Here is a 19,044-nt window from a genome sequence, read left to right on the forward strand (position 1 = left end):
GGTTTGCGGTCATTAATTAGTCCGGGTAGCTTGGCCCGGCCTCTGGGGTTTGGGCCTGCCTTTGTGGCCCTGAGGAAATGTGTACGTGTGTGTGGCGTGTGGCGTGTGTGTGTAACCGGGAGGCTGTCGGAAGCTTTCTTTTAACCCTTGGAAGTTCCCTACTGTTTCTACAGAACATTTAAAACCACATGACAGGAAATCGGTGACACTTTGAACTGGGCACTCCCTCACAATAAAACACAAGACTGACAAACACTCATTACACCCAGAGAAAAAAAACAACATATTCTACGTAAACGGTTGTACTTTTGGATTCATAAAAAGGGAAAAGTTTGGTCATTTCCATTCATCCAAATTGCTATGAATGAAGGACTTACAGTAAATGCCTCAAATCATCTTTAATCTGTTTAACAATTTACTTCTGGGAAGTAAAGATCTGAACGGGGGTACAGAATTTAACACAGGATCATGTTGATGTCATCTGGAGGTACAGTACAGGCCACGTCTGAATCCCAAATGGCACCCTATTCTCTATGTAGTGCACTACGTTTTCTTTCTTTTTCCAAAGTAGTGCAAAATGTAGGGAATAGGGTGCCATTTGTGACACAGGCCAGGGTATGAACCCCAAACAGTAGCCCTTGGTCAGTCCCTTAGAGCATTGGGCCCTAGAATAAGTAGGTCTGTAGGTGATAAGTAGTAGCAGACTACTTCTCGTGTCTGTTCTCGTGGTGCTGCGCTGCCAGTGTGTTTAACCCTTTACATTGCTGGAAATGGGCCTAAAGCAATTAGAAATTTATATTTACTGTACTTTTCGCCACTTTGGTTGATAACAAAATCTGAAAATACTCTGGATACATTCGGTAACATAATAAGAAAACTCACTGACATTTTGGAATAGGTGCAAGATAGGAAAGAAACTAGTACAACGGTTTGAGTGAGAGGTTCAACTGGTGTCTCTTCTGCACAACATCTAGTGGCAAAGTTATTTCAATGCACTTTTATGAGTCAAGGAAAGATCCAACCGTAAGGGGCCGTTTTGAGCTCTCCTAGCGTTGCCATCGAGGAACTGAAGCAAGTACAACTGTAGGGGTTTGTTTGGAACACAGTCCATTCAAGTGTGTGAATGCATTCAAGTTTGTGTTACGCAGCTCATTTTCTTCAAAATAAGAGGAACATTGTGTTCAGGACAGCCCAGAGTATAACATGTGCCATCTTGTAACTGAACATCAACATAGTGATCATAAAAGTTCATACTGTAAATGGCTTCAGTTTTCTCTTGTTTGCTTATATGACATCAAAGCGGTATTTATTATAATCCTCAACGTGATTTGTACACAGAGGAACTTGAAGCTCTCACTACAGACCCGCCCCCCCCCCCCATTTCCTGTAGTCCACGATCAGCTCCTTGGTCTTACTGACGTTGAGGGAGAGGTTGTTGCTCCGGCACCACACTGCCAGTTCTCTCATTGTCGTTGGTGATCAGGTCTACCACCGTCGTGTCGTCAGCAAACTTGATGATGGTGTTGGAGTTGCAGTCGTGGGTGAACAGGGAGTATAGGAGGGGACTAAACACACACCCCTGTTGGGCTCCCATGTTGAGGGTCAGTGTGGCGGAGGTGACGTTGCCTAACCTTACCACCTGGGGTCAGCCCGTCAGGAAGTCCAGGATCCAGTTACATAGAGAGGTGTTCAGTCCCAGGGTCCTAAGCTATGTGACAAACGTGGAGGGGATAATGATGTTGAACGCTGAGCTGTAGTATGAAAAGCATTCTCATATAGGAATTTCTCTTATCTAGGTGGGAAAGGGCAGTGTGGAGTGCAATTGAGATTGCGTCATCTATGGATCTGTTGGGGCGGTATGCAAATTGGAGTGGGTCCAGGGTGTCTGGGATGATGGAGTTGATGTGTGCTCAATGGCATTGTTCAATGCAATCAAAGTTTACATAGCTCTTTCAAATGACTTAGCATGTTTAAGAGCATTAACAATGCATTGGCAGGCACTGTATGACACACCTGGTTGAAAATACTATTTGAAACTATTTCAAATACTTAATCTGTGCTCGATTGAGCTTGCCTGTAACAATAGAGAAAATAGAGTCTGAAGTCTGAGAAGTGTAGAACCCCGCCCACCTGACAGTCCAGGGAGGCTAAAGGAAACGCTCAAAGTATTTGAACGCAGGTCTGCTGTATGCCGATTCTGTTTGCACTTCCTGACAGCTGCAGACGTGCCAACACCAAACTTCTCTCAACAACATTAAAACACACCGTAAAGCAGTGTGATCATAGAGATTATTTTTACTGTCTCTCACACACACACACACACACACACACACACACACACACACACACACACACACACACACACACACACACACACACACACACACACACACATACACACACACACACACACACACACACAACCTATCTACCTCCCCCTGAGGCCCGGTCCTAATGAACTCAGATCTGTGGTTTATTAAAAGCAGAGGGGGGCATTGTAAAAGAAAGCCCTGTTAAAAGCACAACACCTCCAGAGTGGGAGAGAACAAGGGGCCCTTGCTCACTGCCTTCCCCAGCCACAGTGAGCTGACTCTCTGGCTCAGTGTCTTTACAACCAGTCAGCACCAGTGGTGAAGACGGATCAGTTGGAAAAGTTTGTTTTGTGAAGAGGGAGAATGAGAGAAAACTCTGCAACAGTTTACGGTAGAAGGAACGAGAATGAAAGAGACAAGCGGGGGATATTCGTAGGTGAGTGTGAAAGAGTGTGAGAAATGGAGTGGCGGGGGGGGGGAAGTAGCAAGTACTGTAGCAAGAGGAAAATAGATGAACAGTATGATTGAGCGAACTAGAGGAGTAAACGTGTGGAGAAAGGAAGGAGACGGGGTTGATGAATAGAAGAGGTAATAGAGAGAAGCTCATAGTAGGATACAATAGTGTATTGATCAAGACATGACCCAGCAAATGAAGCCCCTATAAACAGGTCAATTACAATTACAGGTCAATTAGTGTGTGTGTGTGTGTGTGTGTGTGGATATTTGTGAGTGCTTTCTTGATCACCGACGATGATGAGACAGACTATAGGGAAGAGATCCGTGGCCTGGCAGTGTGGTGCCAGGACAACAACCTCTCCCTCAACATCAGTTGAGACAAAGGAGCTGATCATGGACTACAGGAAACTGAGGGCTGAGCACACCCCCATCCACATCGATGGGGCTATAGTGGAGCGGGTCGAGAGCTTCAAGTTCTTCAGTGTCCACATCACTAAGGAATTAACTAAGGAGTGTCCGCCATGAGAGTGGAAGGTTGTGAGTTCCATCCCTGCCCGAGACATACCAAAAACTATCAAAATGGGACCAGGCACTCAGCATTAAGGAGATAGATTGGAGGTAAGGCCCTACGATAGACTAGCGGCCTGTCCAAGGGGGGGTACTCAAGCTGCCTCACACTACAGAAACAGGAGATAGACTAGCGTCCTGTCCAAGGGGGGGTACTCAAGCTGCCTCACACTACAGAAACAGGAGATAGACTAGCGTCCTGGCCAAGGGGGGGTACTCAAGCTGCCTCACACTACAGAAACAGGAGATAGACTAGCGTCCTGTCCAAGGGGGGGGTACTCAAGCTGCCTCACACTACAGAAACAGGAGATAGACTAGCGTCCTGTCCAAGGGGGGGTACTCAAGCTGCCTCACGCTACAGAAACAGGAGATAGACTAGCGTCCTGTCCAAGGGGGGGTACTCAAGCTGCCTCACACTACAGAAACAGGAGATAGACTAGCGTCCTGTCCAAGGGGGGGTACTCAAGCTGCCTCACGCTACAGAAACAGGAGATAGACTAGCGTCCTGTCCAAGGGGGGGTACTCAAGCTGCCTCACGCTACAGAAACAGGAGATAGACTAGCGTCCTGTCCAAGGGGGGGTACTCAAGCTGCCTCACGCTACAGAAACAGGAGATAGACTAGCGTCCTGTCCAAGGGGGGGTACTCAAGCTGCCTCACACTACAGAAACAGGAGATAGACTAGCGTCCTGTCCAAGGGGGGGTACTCAAGCTGCCTCACACTACAGAAACAGGAGATAGACTAGCGTCCTGTCCAAGGGGGGGTACTCAAGCTGCCTCACGCTACAGAAACAGGAGATAGACTAGCGTCCTGTCCAAGGGGGGTACTCAAGCTGCCTCACGCTACAAAAACAGGAGATAGACTAGCGTCCTGTCCAAGGGGGATACTCAAGCTGCCTCACGCTACAGAAACAGGAGATAGGCTCCTCCTCCATTCCGGGCTCACACCAGGCAAGGCTTACTTATACACCAACACAGTCGCGATGTAGGCACGACAATGCCTCTTTCCCCTCAGGAGGCTGAAAAGATTTGGCATGGTCCCTCAGACCCTTAAAAAATTATATAGTTGCACCATTGAGAGCATCTAGACCGGCTGTTTCACCGCTTGGCATGGCAACTGCTTGGCATCTGACCCCAAGGCGCTACAGAGGGTAGTGCATAAAGCCCAGTACATCACTGGGGCCAAGCTCCCTGCCATCCAGGACTTCTATACCAGGTGGTGTCAGAGGAAGGCCCTAAAAATTGTCAAAGACTCCAGCCACCCAAATCATAGACTGTTCTCTCTGCTACTGCAAGTCTGGAACCAACAACACCCTGAACAGCTTCTTCCCCCAAGACATAAGACTGCTTGCTAAATGGACAGCTAAATAGCTAACCAAATAGCTACCCGGACTATCTGCATTGTCCCCTTTTGCACTAACTCTTTTGACTCATCACATAGGCTGCTGCTACTATTTATTATCTATCCTGTTGCCTAGTCACTTTACCCCTACCTACATGTACATATCTACCTCAATTACCTCATACCCCTGCACATTGACTCTGTACTGGTACCCTGTGTATATTGGCCAAGTAATCGTTACTCATTGTGTAGTTATTCCTCGTGTTATTATTTTTCTATTATTTAAAAAAAAAAAATGTCTCTGTATTGTTGGGATGTCCCTTAAGTAAGCATTTCACTGTTCGTCTACACCGGTTGTTTACGAAGCACGTGACAAATACAATTTGATTTGATTGATACACGTGTGTGTGCATGTGGATGTGTGTGTATGAACACATGACTAAGATAAGAGAGAATGAATAGGTACAGTGAGCAGTCAGCACTGACCTGTATCTGCTGCTGGAGAACGTTAGTCAGCCCTGACCTGTATCTGCTGCTGGAGAACGTTAGTCAGCCCTGACCTGTATCTGCTGCTGGAGAACGTTAGTCAGCACTGACCTGTATCTGCTGCTGGAGAACGTTAGTCAGCACTGACCTGTATCTGCTGCTGGAGAACGTTAGTCAGCACTGACCTGTATCTGCTGCTGGAGAACGTTAGTCAGCACTGACCTGTATCTGCTGCTGGAGAACGTTAGTCAGCACTGACCTGTATCTGCTGCTGGAGAACGTTAGTCAGCACTGACCTGTATCTGCTGCTGGAGAACGTTAGTCAGCCCTGACCTGTATCTGCTGCTGGAGAACGTTAGTCAGCCCTGACCTGTATCTGCTGCTGGAGAACGTTAGTCAGCCCTGACCTGTATCTGCTGCTGGAGAACGTTAGTCAGCACTGACCTGTATCTGCTGCTGGAGAACGTTAGTCAGCCCTGACCTGTATCTGCTGCTGGAGAACGTTAGTCAGCCCTGACCTGTATCTGCTGCTGGAGAACGTTAGTCAGCACTGACCTGTATCTGCTGCTGGAGAACGTTAGTCAGCCCTGACCTGTATCTGCTGCTGGAGAACGTTAGTCAGCACTGACCTGTATCTGCTGCTGGAGAACGTTAGTCAGCACTGACCTGTATCTGCTGCTGGAGAACGTTAGTCAGCCCTGACCTGTATCTGCTGCTGGAGAACGTTAGTCAGCACTGACCTGTATCTGCTGCTGGAGAACGTTAGTCAGCACTGACCTGTATCTGCTGCTGGAGAACGTTAGTCAGCACTGACCTGTATCTGCTGCTGGAGAACGTTAGTCAGCCCTGACCTGTATCTGCTGCTGGAGAACGTTTGTCAGCCCTGACCTGTATCTGCTGCTGGAGAACGTTTGTCAGCCCTGACCTGTATCTGCTGCTGGAGAACGTTAGTCAGCCCTGACCTGTATCTGCTGCTGGAGAACGTTTGTCAGCCCTGACCTGTATCTGCTGCTGGAGAACGTTAGTCAGCCCTGACCTGTATCTGCTGCTGGAGAACGTTTGTCAGCCCTGACCTGTATCTGCTGCTGGAGAACGTTAGTCAGCCCTGACCTGTATCTGCTGCTGGAGAACGTTAGTCAGCCCTGACCTGTATCTGCTGCTGGAGAACGTTAGTCAGCACTGACCTGTATCTGCTGCTGGAGAACGTTAGTCAGCCCTGACCTGTATCTGCTGCTGGAGAACGTTAGTCAGCACTGACCTGTATCTGCTGCTGGAGAACGTTAGTCAGCACTGACCTGTATCTGCTGCTGGAGAACGTTAGTCAGCACTGACCTGTATCTGCTGCTGGAGAACGTTGATCTTGTGCTGCTGCTGCATGAGCTGCTGCTGTTGCCTCGCAATCTGAGAGGGCAGGAGTGAGAAGAGAATGAGACACGAATGAGAAAAGGAGATGTGAGATGTTGAGGAGACAAAGACAAACCACAGAACAAAGCGAATGCCATGCAAACATTCTTTAAAGTTTGAGTTTTGAGTTTGAACATAGCAAGCTAAGGATACAAGACCGACAGAACAGAGTGAGAAAAGAACGAGACAAAAACAAGACATTATAAAATAAGAGAACGACTAAAGACAAGATGATGTGAAAGAATGGAGAACAAAGAGATGATGTGAAAGAAGGGAATTTGAGCTTAAACAAATATGTATTTTTCACATTTAAGGTGATAAAACAAAGAGGGCAGCAACAGGAGGGAAAAGAGAAAATCAGGGGAAAGGGCTGAGTCAAAAATGAGACAAAGATGTATATATTGGGAGACGAAAGTGAACATAGTGGATTATGTAACACTGGCAGTAGCACGTGTTCAAGAGACGCTATCGACAGATTGACATGTTTACGACTGACTGGCACAAGCCTTACTCCCCCTCGGCTACTTGTCATCAGGGACAATGACTGACAGCTAGAATTGCCCAACCACACGGTTGGGTCACAAGGTCAAACTACCAAAGGTGGCGTGTTTACTCCAGCTACTCAGTGAGAAATAAATAGAATACAAACTGCTGGCCCATTTTTGATATTTATTTTGATGTATTTAATTACAGGCTGTTCATTGCGGGACGTCGCCCACCCAAACATGTGTCAGGATTCATTTAGGCATGCCTTCTCAGTGGCGTCAATACAGGTCATTATTCCATCATGTCTGAACAGCTAAATAGCAGGCTAATATTGGAATGTGTCCGTCTACTGTTCATGCTCACTTTTCTTTTGTGATGTGATGGAATGTGTTGTCTCATAATAGGGTGATGGGAATAAAGAACTTGTCCAAACATAATTTGTCAACACACATGTTCAGACTCGACTCATCACACACACACACACACACACACACACACACACACACACACACACACACACACACACACACACACACACACACACACACACACACACACACACACACACACACACACACACACACACACACACACACACACACACACACACACACCTGGTCCTGCTGCTGGCGGGCCAGCTCCATTTGCTGCCTCTGTTTCTCCATCTGTGATGCAGCCATCTTCTTCTGCTCGTCGTGGGCCGCCAGTAGCTGCTCCCGCAGGCTGATAAGCTGACCGATCATGGTGGACAGCTGCCGCTCCTTCTCCTCCAAACTCTCTGGGGTACCTGACGGAGAGAAAAAGTGAGAGCGAGCGAGAGAGAGCGAGAGTGGGGGGAGAAGGAGGGAGGGAGGGAGAGGAAAGAGATAGAGAGAGTGGTGAGGAGAAAGAGAGAGGGGGGAGAATGGAGAGAGAGAGAGAGAAGGGGGAGAAAGAGAGAGAGAGGGGATGGAGAGAGAGAGGGGATGAGACAGAAGAAAGGAGGGTGAGAAAGAGAGGGCAGGGGATAAACAGAAAAAGAGAGGGGGAAACAGAAAGTGAGAGAGGGGAGAAACAGAGAGAGAGAGAGAGAGAGAGAGGGGAGAAACAGAGAGAGAGAGGAGAAACAGAGAGAGAGAGAGAGAGAGATAGATAGAGAGAGAGAGAGAGAGAGAGAGAGAGAGAGAGAGAGAGAGAGAGAGAGAGAGAGAGAGGAGAAACAGAGAGAGAGAGAGAGGGGAGAAACAGAGAGAGAGAGAGAGAGAGAGGAGAAACGGAGAGAGAGAGAGAGCGAGAGAAGGAAGGATGGGGGATAGAGAGAGGAGAAGAAAATAAAGAGAGAAAGTGGTATGAAAGAGAGAGGAGAGGAGAAAGAGCGAGAGAGAAAACATACATCCATGACTCACCTCACATAAGTGAGATATGAATGTAAACATGATAATTTTCTATCTGCTATATTCCATTCAACGTCTCCCATCTCTGAACTGTGCCACTTGTGTTGCCACGACCTCTCCTTCCTACAGTTGGTATAGAAAAGGACTGGGGTGGACTGTATCTTAGACTAGGTAAAAGAGTGATATTAGTGCATCTGTAGGGATGCATTCCAAATGACACCTTATTCCCTACATAGTGCACTACTTTCGACCAGGGCCCCATAGGGCTCTGGACAATTATAGTGCACTATATAAGGTACAGGATGCCATTTGGCATGCATCCAGATCTGGTTAACAATGGTTCACTTTTCCATTCCATCGATCCATTCTACACTGCATGTAAAGAGTAATACATTGCCCATTATACTCTACATTATACATATATGTTATTGAATTAAAGAAGAATACTTTATGAATCCATACGAGACAGACATTTTCTTCAAAGGCACAACAGCAGCAGATCTTTCTATGATTTGTAACTAGCAACCCTCTAATAGTTGCCTCAAAACTTCTCAGATTTTTTCCACCAGGTCCTCTACCTTCCTTTTTCTATAAGTGCAATGAGTAATAGCGTCGGAGGGAATGGCGGCCATTTTACGGGCTCCAGACCAATTGTGCTATTTTGTAAATTTTTCTTAGACTATCGTAACTTTTGTTGTACACATTGTTTCCATCATCATTTCTTATGACCGAAAAGAGCTTCTGGATATCAGAACAGCTATCACTAACCTCCATTTGGACGAGGAGTCAGAGGCGAAAGACACATTGATTATCGCGGACCAGGCCCAAATCCCGACACTCAAATGAGGAGACGGCGCTATAGAGACCGGCGTGCGGGATACCTGGCGAGACTACGTGGAAGAGTGAATAAATTGCCTCTAACCCCCATTCTATTGGCGAACGTGCAATCACAGGAGAACAAACTGGATGAGCTCCGGTCGAGACTCTCCTACCAACGGGATCTGAAGAACTAATATTCAATGTTTCTCTGAGTCGTGGTTGAACAAGGACATGGTCAATATAAATCTAGATGGGTTTTTTTCAATTCATCAGCAGGACAGAACGGCTGCGTCGGGGAAGCTTAGAGGAGGGGGTGCGTGTCTCTTTGTTAACAACAGCTGGTGCGTAATCTCTAATATTAAGGAAGTCTCGAGGTTCTGCTCGCCTGAGTTAAAATACCTTATGATAAGCTGTAGACCACACTACTTACCAAGAGAGTTTTCATCTATATTTTTCATAGCTGTCTATTTACCACCTCAAACCGATGCTGGCACTAAGACCGTACTCAGCGAATTGTATAAGGCCATGTGCAAACAAGAAAATGCTCACCCAGATGCGGCGCTCCTAGTGGCCAGTGATTTTAATGCAGAACAACTGAAATCCGTTTTACCTATTTTCTACCAGCATGTCACCTGTGCAACTAGAGGTGAAAAAACTCTAGATCACCTATACTCCACACACAGAGGTGCATAGAAAGCTCTCCATCGCCCTCCATTTGGCAAATCTGACCATAACTCTATCCTCCTGATTGCTGCTTACAAGCAAAAATTCAAACAGGAAGTACCAGTGACGCACTCAATACGGAAATGGTCCGATGAAGTGGATGTTAAGCTACAGGACAGTTTCGCTAGCACAGACTGGAATATGTTCAGGGATTCTTCTGACGGCACTGAGGAGTTTACCACATCTTTCATCGGCTTCATTAAGTGCATCGACGACGTTGTCCCCACAGTGACGTACGCACATATTCCAACCAGAAGACATGGATTCGTGGGGCGTCCGTGGGGCGACGCACAATTGGCATAGCGTCGTCCGGGTTAGGGAGGGTTTGGCCGGTAGGGATATCCTTGTCTCAGTATGTAAAATGTAATGAAATGTAAAATATTTAATAAAAATGTATGCACTCTACTGTAAGTCGCTCTGGATAAGAGCGTCTGCTAAATGACTAAAATGTAAAATGTAAATGTAATGGATTACAAACAACATCCACACTGAGCTAAAGGCTAGAACTGCCATAATCCGGACGCTTATAAGAAATCCTGTTATGCCCTCCAACGAACTACCAGACAGGCAAAGTTTAACTACAGGACCAAGATCAAACCCTACTACACTGGCTCTGACGCTCGTTGGATGTGCGAGGGTTTGCAAACTATCGCAGATTACAAAGGGAAACCCAGCCGCGAGCTGTCCAGGGATGAGAGCCTACCAGACAATCTAAATACCTTATATGCGTGCTTCGAGGCTAGAAACACTGAACTATACATGAGAGCACCAGCTGTTCCAGATGACTGTGTGGTCACGCTCTCCGTAGCTGATGTGTAACCTTTAAACAGGTTAACATTCACAAGGCATTAGAGCCAGACAGACTACCAGGACGATTACTTAGAGCATCCGCTGACCAGCTGGCAAGCGTCTTCACTGACATTTTCAACCTCTCTCTGACCCAGTCTGTAATACCTACATGTTTCAAGCAGAACACCATAGTCCCCGTGCTCAAGCACGCCAAGGTAACCTGTCTAAATGACTATCGTCCCGTAGCACTCACATCTGTAGCCATGAATAACTTTGAAAGGCTGGTCATGGCTCACATAAACACAATCATCCCAGACACCCTGGACCCACTCCAATTCGCATACCATCCTAACAGATCCACAGATGACACAATCTCTATTGCACTCCACACTGCCCTTTCCCACCTGGACAAAAGGAACACCTATGTGAGAATGTTGTTCATTGACTACAGCTCAGTGTTCAACACCACTGTGCCCTCCAAGCTCATCACTAAGCTAACGACCATGGGAATAAACACCTCCGTCTGAACTGGATCCTGGACTTACTGACGGGCCACCCCAAAGTAGTGTGGTTCGGCGACAACACATCCATCATGCTGACCCTAAACCCGGGGGCCCCTCAGGGGTGCGTGCTTAGTCCCCTCCTGTACTCACTGTTCACCTACAACTGCGTGGCCATGCACGACTCCAACACCATCATTACATTTGCAGACAACACAAAGGTTATAAGCTCAATCACCGGCGACAATGAGACAGCCTACAGCCTTCTGAAAATGGAGGGCCAAGCACGCCCCCATCCACATCGAAGGGGCTGTTGTGGAACGGGTCGAGAGCTTCAAGTTTATCGGTGTCCATATCACTAAGGAACTATCATGGTCCACACATATCAACACAGTGGTGAAGAGGGCACAACAATGGCTCTTCCCCCTCAGGAGGCTGAAAAGATTTGGCATGGGCCCTTAGATCGTCAAAATGTTCTACAGCTGCACCATTGAGAGCATCTTGACTGGCTGCATCACCGCTTGGTATGGCAACTGCTTGAACAGGTTATTTTATGCTAGTGGTTGTATTAATTTGGGATCTATCGCATCCCACAACTGTCCCAGACTATGTTTGTAATAATTATTTATCACACAGAATAGGTCAACTTTTGTACTATGGGCACTAGTAGATTGCTATAGTCTAGTCCTTTGGCTGTTCGTTAGGCCTACTCATCTTGTTGGCTGACAAAAAGTAAATGTGGACAGTTCTTCCAATATCTTCAATATGCGCCTCGGAATTGGATAATGACGCGTGCAGTTGCATCCCCGATGTGTCCGTCTTCACTTGTAGCCTGTGAGAAAGACCCGATCACGTGACGGAGAGCCATGTGAGTGAGAGGTGGGTGCTTCGGCATGCAGCCGGGAGAAGGGCATTGTAATTATTATAGTCAGCCCAAGGGCACAATGACCACTAGCCTCAAAAGTCATGGATTTTTTGGAAGGGGAATTACGGCCAAACAACGGGGATGCAGCCAGGAAATTGTGAAATTGTGAATGAAAGACTGATGAAGTGTGTAAAGCCTGCGCAAAAAACAAAGCATAGCTCATGTGCCTTTCATGGGACTTTTTTTCAAATCAGAGTCGCATCATCTAGCTTTAGAATGTATTAAAAATCGAAACATATAGCATCACAACTAAAGTTACATAAATAACTCAAAATTAAGCATATAGAAGTACCGTTTTCTTTGTTAACCGCTCAACACAAAATAGCCTCAAACCGATTAGAGAAAATGTCCTTTCTATTTTATTCAGCTATGTTCAATTGTATTCTTCATACTATAAAAAAATGCCACAGAATTCTACACAAATCTTGTCTGCTAAATTAACTAGTGTAGCCCACAGCCATATCGCAAAGCCAGATCAGGGCCAAGGACAACTCAGAGTATGCTATTCTGGTCTTCTGAAATAGACTACATTTTCTTCACATCATATTTATTTAGACCAGTCTAAACTGGTCACGTCCGGTTGTGGCACAGCTCGGGAACAAACCCGGATCTGTATTAACACCTCTAGCACTGCTTGTGATGCAGTACCTTAGACCAATGCGCCACCCAGGAGGACCTAAAAGTGTTTGTTAATTAATGGTCAATTACCGTGAGACCTGCGGTTATTTGCTTGATAATCACCAGCTGACCAAATTTTATGACCACCACAGCCCTAAGTCCGACCCGGTACCAGATGGGTGTACCTAATAAACTGTCCACTCACTGTATGTAGACCACCTTCAATAGATGATAGACAGTCATTGAACCTCAACTGCTTCTGTATATTAGGCTGGTTCCTTCACTAAACCTTTATCAAGAAAAAAAACTAAACGGCAGATTCAAACCCAAGAGTGGTACACTAATGTTACCGGACACTCTATTACACAGGTTTTCTCAGGCCAACGGGAGGAAAAATCAGGGAGAATATTGTAAGATTCGTCAAGACTAAAGATAACTGTGAATGAACAAATATGTTGATTGTGTTGTGTGTGATTCACAGCAAAACAGTCCTATATCTATCCATCTATCTCTCTCAGTGGTTAGTCCCCGTTCCATGTCGAGCATTAAAAAGTGAGTCGGCCGTTTGAATTGAATCACAGTGTTTTGGAGTGAGGACACAGCTGGTGGAACAGAGTGCTCTGTGTGTAAGAGAGAGAGAGTGAGAGAGGGAAAGAGAGAGGGAGAGAGAGAGACAGAGAGAGAGAGAGAGAGAGAGAGAGAGAGAGAGAGAGAGAGAGAGAGAGAGAGAGTGAGAGAGGGAAAGAGAGAGGGAGAGAGAGAGAGACAGAGAGAGAGAGAGAGAGAGAGAGAGAGAGAGAGAGAGAGAGAGAGAGCAACAGAGACGGAGAGCGAGAGAGAGCGAGACGAAGAGTCGGAGAGCGAGAGCGAGACAAAAAGAGAGACGTAGAGAAAATGAATACGAGAGAGAGACAGCTCCAGCTGCTTAAGTATGAGAGTTGAAGTGAGGAGGCTCAATGACAATCCTGTTCCAATTTCTGTGTATTTTTTACGTTATCTGCAGAGGAAATGCTGCCATTTCTAAGTGGGCAATCTAAATGGCCCTTTCAGAGTGCCGCTAAGAAGGAGCAGATTGATGAGGAATGAGAGGTTTGGATTCAGAAAGCTGGTTGAATCCCATGGTTGTATCCCAAATGGCACCCTATTCCCTATATAGTGCACTACTTTTTGCCCAGGACCTATAGGGCTCTGTTCAGAAGTAGTGCACAATGTAGGGAATAGGGTGCCATTTGGGACGCACACATACTGTTATCTCCCTCAATCAAACTTTTCATCCTAGCGGCTAGCGTGTTGGGGCAGTAACCAAAGAAATCTGTCGATGTGGCCTTGAGCAAGGTACGTAACCCTAATCTGCTCCAGGGCCGCCGTACTACTATGACTGACCCTGTAAAACAACACATTTCACTGCATCTATCCTAAACAGTCTTTTTTTTTTTTTTTTTTTTTTTTTTTTTTACAATGCCACGAGAATTATGTCTGAAAAATGTTGCGTAAGATGTTTTTAGATTCTTGGATGATTTTGCAGCAGGATATCAGTTATTACATATAATTTTTTATTGTTTTATCAGATATAATAACCCTGATATAATAAGCGGAGGACTGAAGTATGGTGAAATAAAAAGGGAACCGTTTCAAATCAAATAATTCCCATCCAATGTGTTTATGTGTGTGTCAGTGGAGGCTGCTGGGAGGAGCTATAGGAGGACGAGCTCATTGTAAAAGCTGAAATGGAATGAATGGAATGTTATCAAACATTTGGTTTCCACATGTTTGATACCATTCCATTTATTCCATTCCAGCCATTACAATGAGGCAGTCCTCCTATAAGCTCCTCCCACCAGCCTCCACTGGGGTGTGCGTTCGTGCATGCCCACGGTGGGTATGGGTGTAAAGACAGTCATCTCTGAAAGTCAGCTTTCATTCAATATACAGCTTCACGGCCAATCCTAAGAGCATGTGTAGAATTGTATAGATGTTAACCTTGTTGATTCATCATTCAACCCGCTGTGGGTCTTAATGCGTTAAAGTCTCTTAGTTTGCATGCTAATGAAGCAGTAGACCTTGTGCCTCGCCAACTAATGGATGAGGCTTTCTCTCTCTCTCTCTCTATGTGTGTGTGTAAAAGCATAATTGATATGATATTCAAGTTTTCAGCACATAAACTAAAACATGCCTGTGTGCGATTCTATGTAACCCTCCTCCACCTGTGTCTATTCACAAGCTAGTCCTAATGGGCGTTTGAATTGAATACAACACACTGAAATCAGTTAGCTTTCCTATCTACAAATTTGGATTTGCTTACTTTGCACATTAGAGCATTTACCCCACGTCATGAATAGGCTTGTCAAAGTTACTGCTGAGGAATACACGCATTAGAAAGTGGACTGCTTTTTCATACATACATTTAATCAAAGTTATAATTACAACCTGGACATGAAAAGAATGCTTACATAAGTATTCAGACCCTTTACTCAGTACTTTGGTTGAAGCACCTTTGGCAGCGATTACAGCCTCGAGTCTTCTTGGGTATGACGCTACAAGCTTGGCACACCTTTATTTGGGGAGTTTCTCCCATTCTTCTCTGCAGATCCTCTCAAGCTCTGTCAGGTTGGATGGGGAGTGTCGCTGCACAGATATTTTCAGGTCTCTCCAGAGATGTTCGATCAGGTTCAAGTCTAGGCTCTGGCTGGGCCACTCAAGGACATTCAGAGACTTGTCCTGAAGCCACTCCTGCGTTGTCTTGGTTGTGTGCTTAGGGTTGTTGTCCTGTTGGAAGGTGAACATACACCCCAGTCTGAGGTCCTGAGCGCTCTGGAGCAGGTTTTCATCAAGGAGCTCTCTATACTTTGCTCCGTTCATCTTTCCATCGATCCTGACTAGTCTGCCAGCCTCTGCCGCTGAAAAACATCCACACAGCATGATGCTGCCGCCACCATGCTTCACCGTAGGGATGTTGCCAGGTTTCCTCCAGACGTGACGCTTGGCATTCAGGCCAAAGAGTTCAATCTTGGTTTCATCAGACCAGAGAATGTTGTTTCTCATGGTCTGAGAGTCCGTTAGGTGCCTTTTGGCAAACTCCAAGTGAGCTGTTGTGCCTTTTACTGAGGAGAGGCTTCTGTCTGGCCACTCTACCATAAAGGCCTGATTGGTGGAGTGCTGCAGAGATGGTTGTCCTTCTGGAAGGTTCTCCTAACTCCACAGAGGAATTCTAGAGCTCTGTCAGAGTGACCATCGGGTTCTTGATCAACTCCCTGACCAAGGCCCTTCTCCCTCGATTGCTCAGTTTGGCCAGGTGAACAGCTCTAGGAAGAGTCCTAGTGGTTCCAAACTTTTTCCATTTAAGATGGAGGCCATTCTGTTATTGGGGACATTGAGTGCTGCAGAAATGTTTTGCTACCCTTTCCCAGATCTGTGCCTCGACACAACCCTGTCTCGGAGCTCTACGGACAATTACTTCAACCTTATGGCTTGGTTTTTGCTCTGACATGCACTGTCAGCTGTGGAACCTTATATAGACAGGTTTGTGCCTTTCCAAATAATGTCCAATCAATAGAATTGACCACAGGTGGACTCCAATCAAGTTGTAGAAACATCTCAAGGATGATCAATGGAAACAGGATGCACCTGAGCTCAATTTCGATTCTCATAGCAAAGGGTCTGAACACTTATGTAAATAAGGTATTTAAAAATAAAAATAAATAGCTAACAGTTTTTGCTTCGTCATTATGTGTAGATTGATGAGGTTGCTTTTTATTTAATATATTCTATAATAAGGCTGTAACGTAAAAAAATGTGGAAAAAGTCAAGGGGTCTGAATACTTTCCAAATGCAGTGTAACTACAAGAGAGTGGGGGATACCCGGTGAATATCAGCCATCTTTGATGCAAAGTCTCACCTTTGACCTCTCCTAGGAGCTTGCTGGCATTCAGTCTGTCCATCCTGTCTTTCCAGTCCTTAGACAGAAGTCTCTCCATACAGGACGACTCTACAGGAGGAGAGAGGAGGAGAGGGACACACAAGATAGTATCCTGGCTCTGTCAATCAAGGTACATGTTATTGGCTAAGCAGAATGCGATGGAAACCACTCCACTAAATCTCTCAATGGGTCTCTTTAGATTCTCTGAATATTATGCTCAGCATTCATCTCTATGCCCCCAGTGTGTATGAGAGAGAGAGAGAGATATCGGAGACGTCAAGCAGTCAAGAAGGCATTCTTCTCTTCCAGTATGGAAACCCCCCAAAGGGATTTTCTAGATAAAAAATGGTTAAGTGGACAATGGCTCATCTGTGGGACTAGATCCTAACAAAAGGACAAGTATTCATAAGCACATGGGCATTTGAACAGCTTAATTTTTGGTTTGAGAGGTTTGGGCATAGGCTATTGTGGTCATGAGGCTCTCAAAAGGGGGAATACAACTAACTTGAACTGTGTACCAAATGGCACCCTATTCCCTATGTAGTGCACTACTTTTGACCAGGACCCTATGGGAATAGGGTGCCATTTGAGACACAAGTTATTCAGCCCCATTAAAGCCTAGCATGTTAACACTGGATTATGATTATTGTAAATAAATTGTGCGGGATCACATGGGATGAACATGAACAATGGTCAATTAAAGGGAGGCAATGGTTGCGTTCCCAATAGCACCCTATTCCTTATGTAGTGCACTACTTTTAACCAAAGTAATGCACTATGTATGAGATGCAGCCCATAAGAAACAGAATGTAAATGCTTACAAAAGAGGCGAACTTCAAAACATATTTCAAATTCCAAAAGGCCTTTCCCACCCTGTGTACTCAAAACATGGAAGTCCAACTCCTAATAACAAGATGCAATTTTGCCATCAAAATCCCCTGTAATTTGTTGATAATTTGTCTTCTCAACCTGAAAGGACGCCTAGCTTGACATGTACTGTATATATTTGGTAGACTATTTACAACCAAGGGAAGAGTGTCTTTCTCCCACTATGAGAGCTAAACATACAGTCTGTTAGGCCTCGCATAAAACACAATTAGAGGGAGGATTTATAGACGCACTTGGGGAAGAAAATACAACCTGTAACTCTACTCTACGTCTGTGCTTTGGCGCTGTACGAGGGAAACGTGCGTGTCTGTGTGTGCGCGTGCGTGTGCATGTGTGTGTGTGTGTGTGGGGGGGGGGGGTTTATACGATTTATACCCCCCCACACTGATGAACATCTGAAGAGAAAAGGAGGAAGAAGGGAGCGTGAGACACAGGAGGATGGAGAGGAGAAGAGAGGAGTAAATGAGGATGGAGAAGAGAGGAGTAAATGAGGATGGAGAGGAGAAGAGAGGAGTAAATGAGGATGGAGAAGAGAGGAGGAAATGAGGATTGAGAAGAGAGGAGTAAATGAGGATGGAGAGGAGAAGAGAGGAGGAAATGAGGATGAGAAGAGAGGAGTAAATGAGGATGGAGAGGAGAAGAGAGGAGGAAATGAGGATGGAGAAGAGAGGAGTAAATGAGGATGGAGAGGAGAAGAGAGGAGGAAATGAGGACGGAGAAGAGAGGAGGAAATGAGGATTGAGAAGAGAGGAGTAAATGAGGATGGAGAGGAGAAGAGAGGAGGAAATGAGGATGGAGAAGAGAGGAGTAAATGAGGATGGAGAAGAGAGGAGGAAAGGAGGATGAGATGTGTTTTACCCTAGATGGGTCTCTATCTCTCCCTCCGTTCTTAACCCTACAGAGTGAGGATCAAGTGATGTTTAGATTGGGGAATGGATAAAAATACCACACTGTCCACACCTTCCCAACATAGAGGGGCTATTCAGGTGATAAACGACTTGTGAACAAAGTCCAGAGAACGGAAGAGAGGGAGAAGGGGAGAGAGGAAGAAGGGGAGAGAGAGTGAGAGAGAGGGAGAAGAGGAGAGAGGGAGAAGAGGAGAGAGAGAGTGAGAGAGAGGGAGAAGAGGAGAGAGAGTGAGAGAGAGGGAGAAGAGGAGAGAGGGAGAAGAGGAGAGAGAGTGAGAGAGAGGGAGAAGAGGAGAGAGGGAGAAGAGGAGAGAGAGAGAGAGAGGGAGAAGAGGAGAAAGGGAGAAGGGGTGAGAGGGAGAGAGATAGAAGGGGAGAGTGAGGGGGGAAGGGAGAGAGAGAGGGAGAAGGGGAGAGATAGGGAGAAGGGGAGAGAGAGAAGGAGAAGGAGAAGGGGAGAGATAGGGAGAAGGGGAGAGCGAGGGAGAGAGAGGGAGCGAGAGAGAGAGAGGGAACGAAGGAGAGAGAATGAG

The 19,044-nt window shown here is 46.0% G+C and overlaps 1 protein-coding gene across 4 annotated transcripts in view; it reads right to left on the reverse strand.

Annotated features, from left to right (window-relative positions):
- LOC129854990 (transcription factor SOX-6-like) overlaps positions 1–19,044 on the reverse strand; it is a 184,290-nt gene that overhangs the window by 77,627 nt on the left and 87,619 nt on the right. For 3 of the 4 annotated variants that reach the window (XM_055922213.1, XM_055922211.1, XM_055922212.1), the window contains 3 exons: positions 16,695–16,784; positions 7,667–7,839; positions 6,495–6,785 (listed from right to left, as the gene is read on the reverse strand). In XM_055922213.1, the coding sequence (XP_055778188.1) occupies positions 6,495–6,785; positions 7,667–7,839; positions 16,695–16,784 (554 nt within the window). The remainder of the gene's footprint in view (positions 1–6,494; positions 6,786–7,666; positions 7,840–16,694; positions 16,785–19,044) is intronic. The other variant, XM_055922214.1, reaches the window with a different exon arrangement.

Source organism: Salvelinus fontinalis, chromosome 5, assembly GCF_029448725.1.
Source record: "Salvelinus fontinalis isolate EN_2023a chromosome 5, ASM2944872v1, whole genome shotgun sequence".
Classification (NCBI taxonomy): Eukaryota; Metazoa; Chordata; class Actinopteri; order Salmoniformes; family Salmonidae; genus Salvelinus; species Salvelinus fontinalis.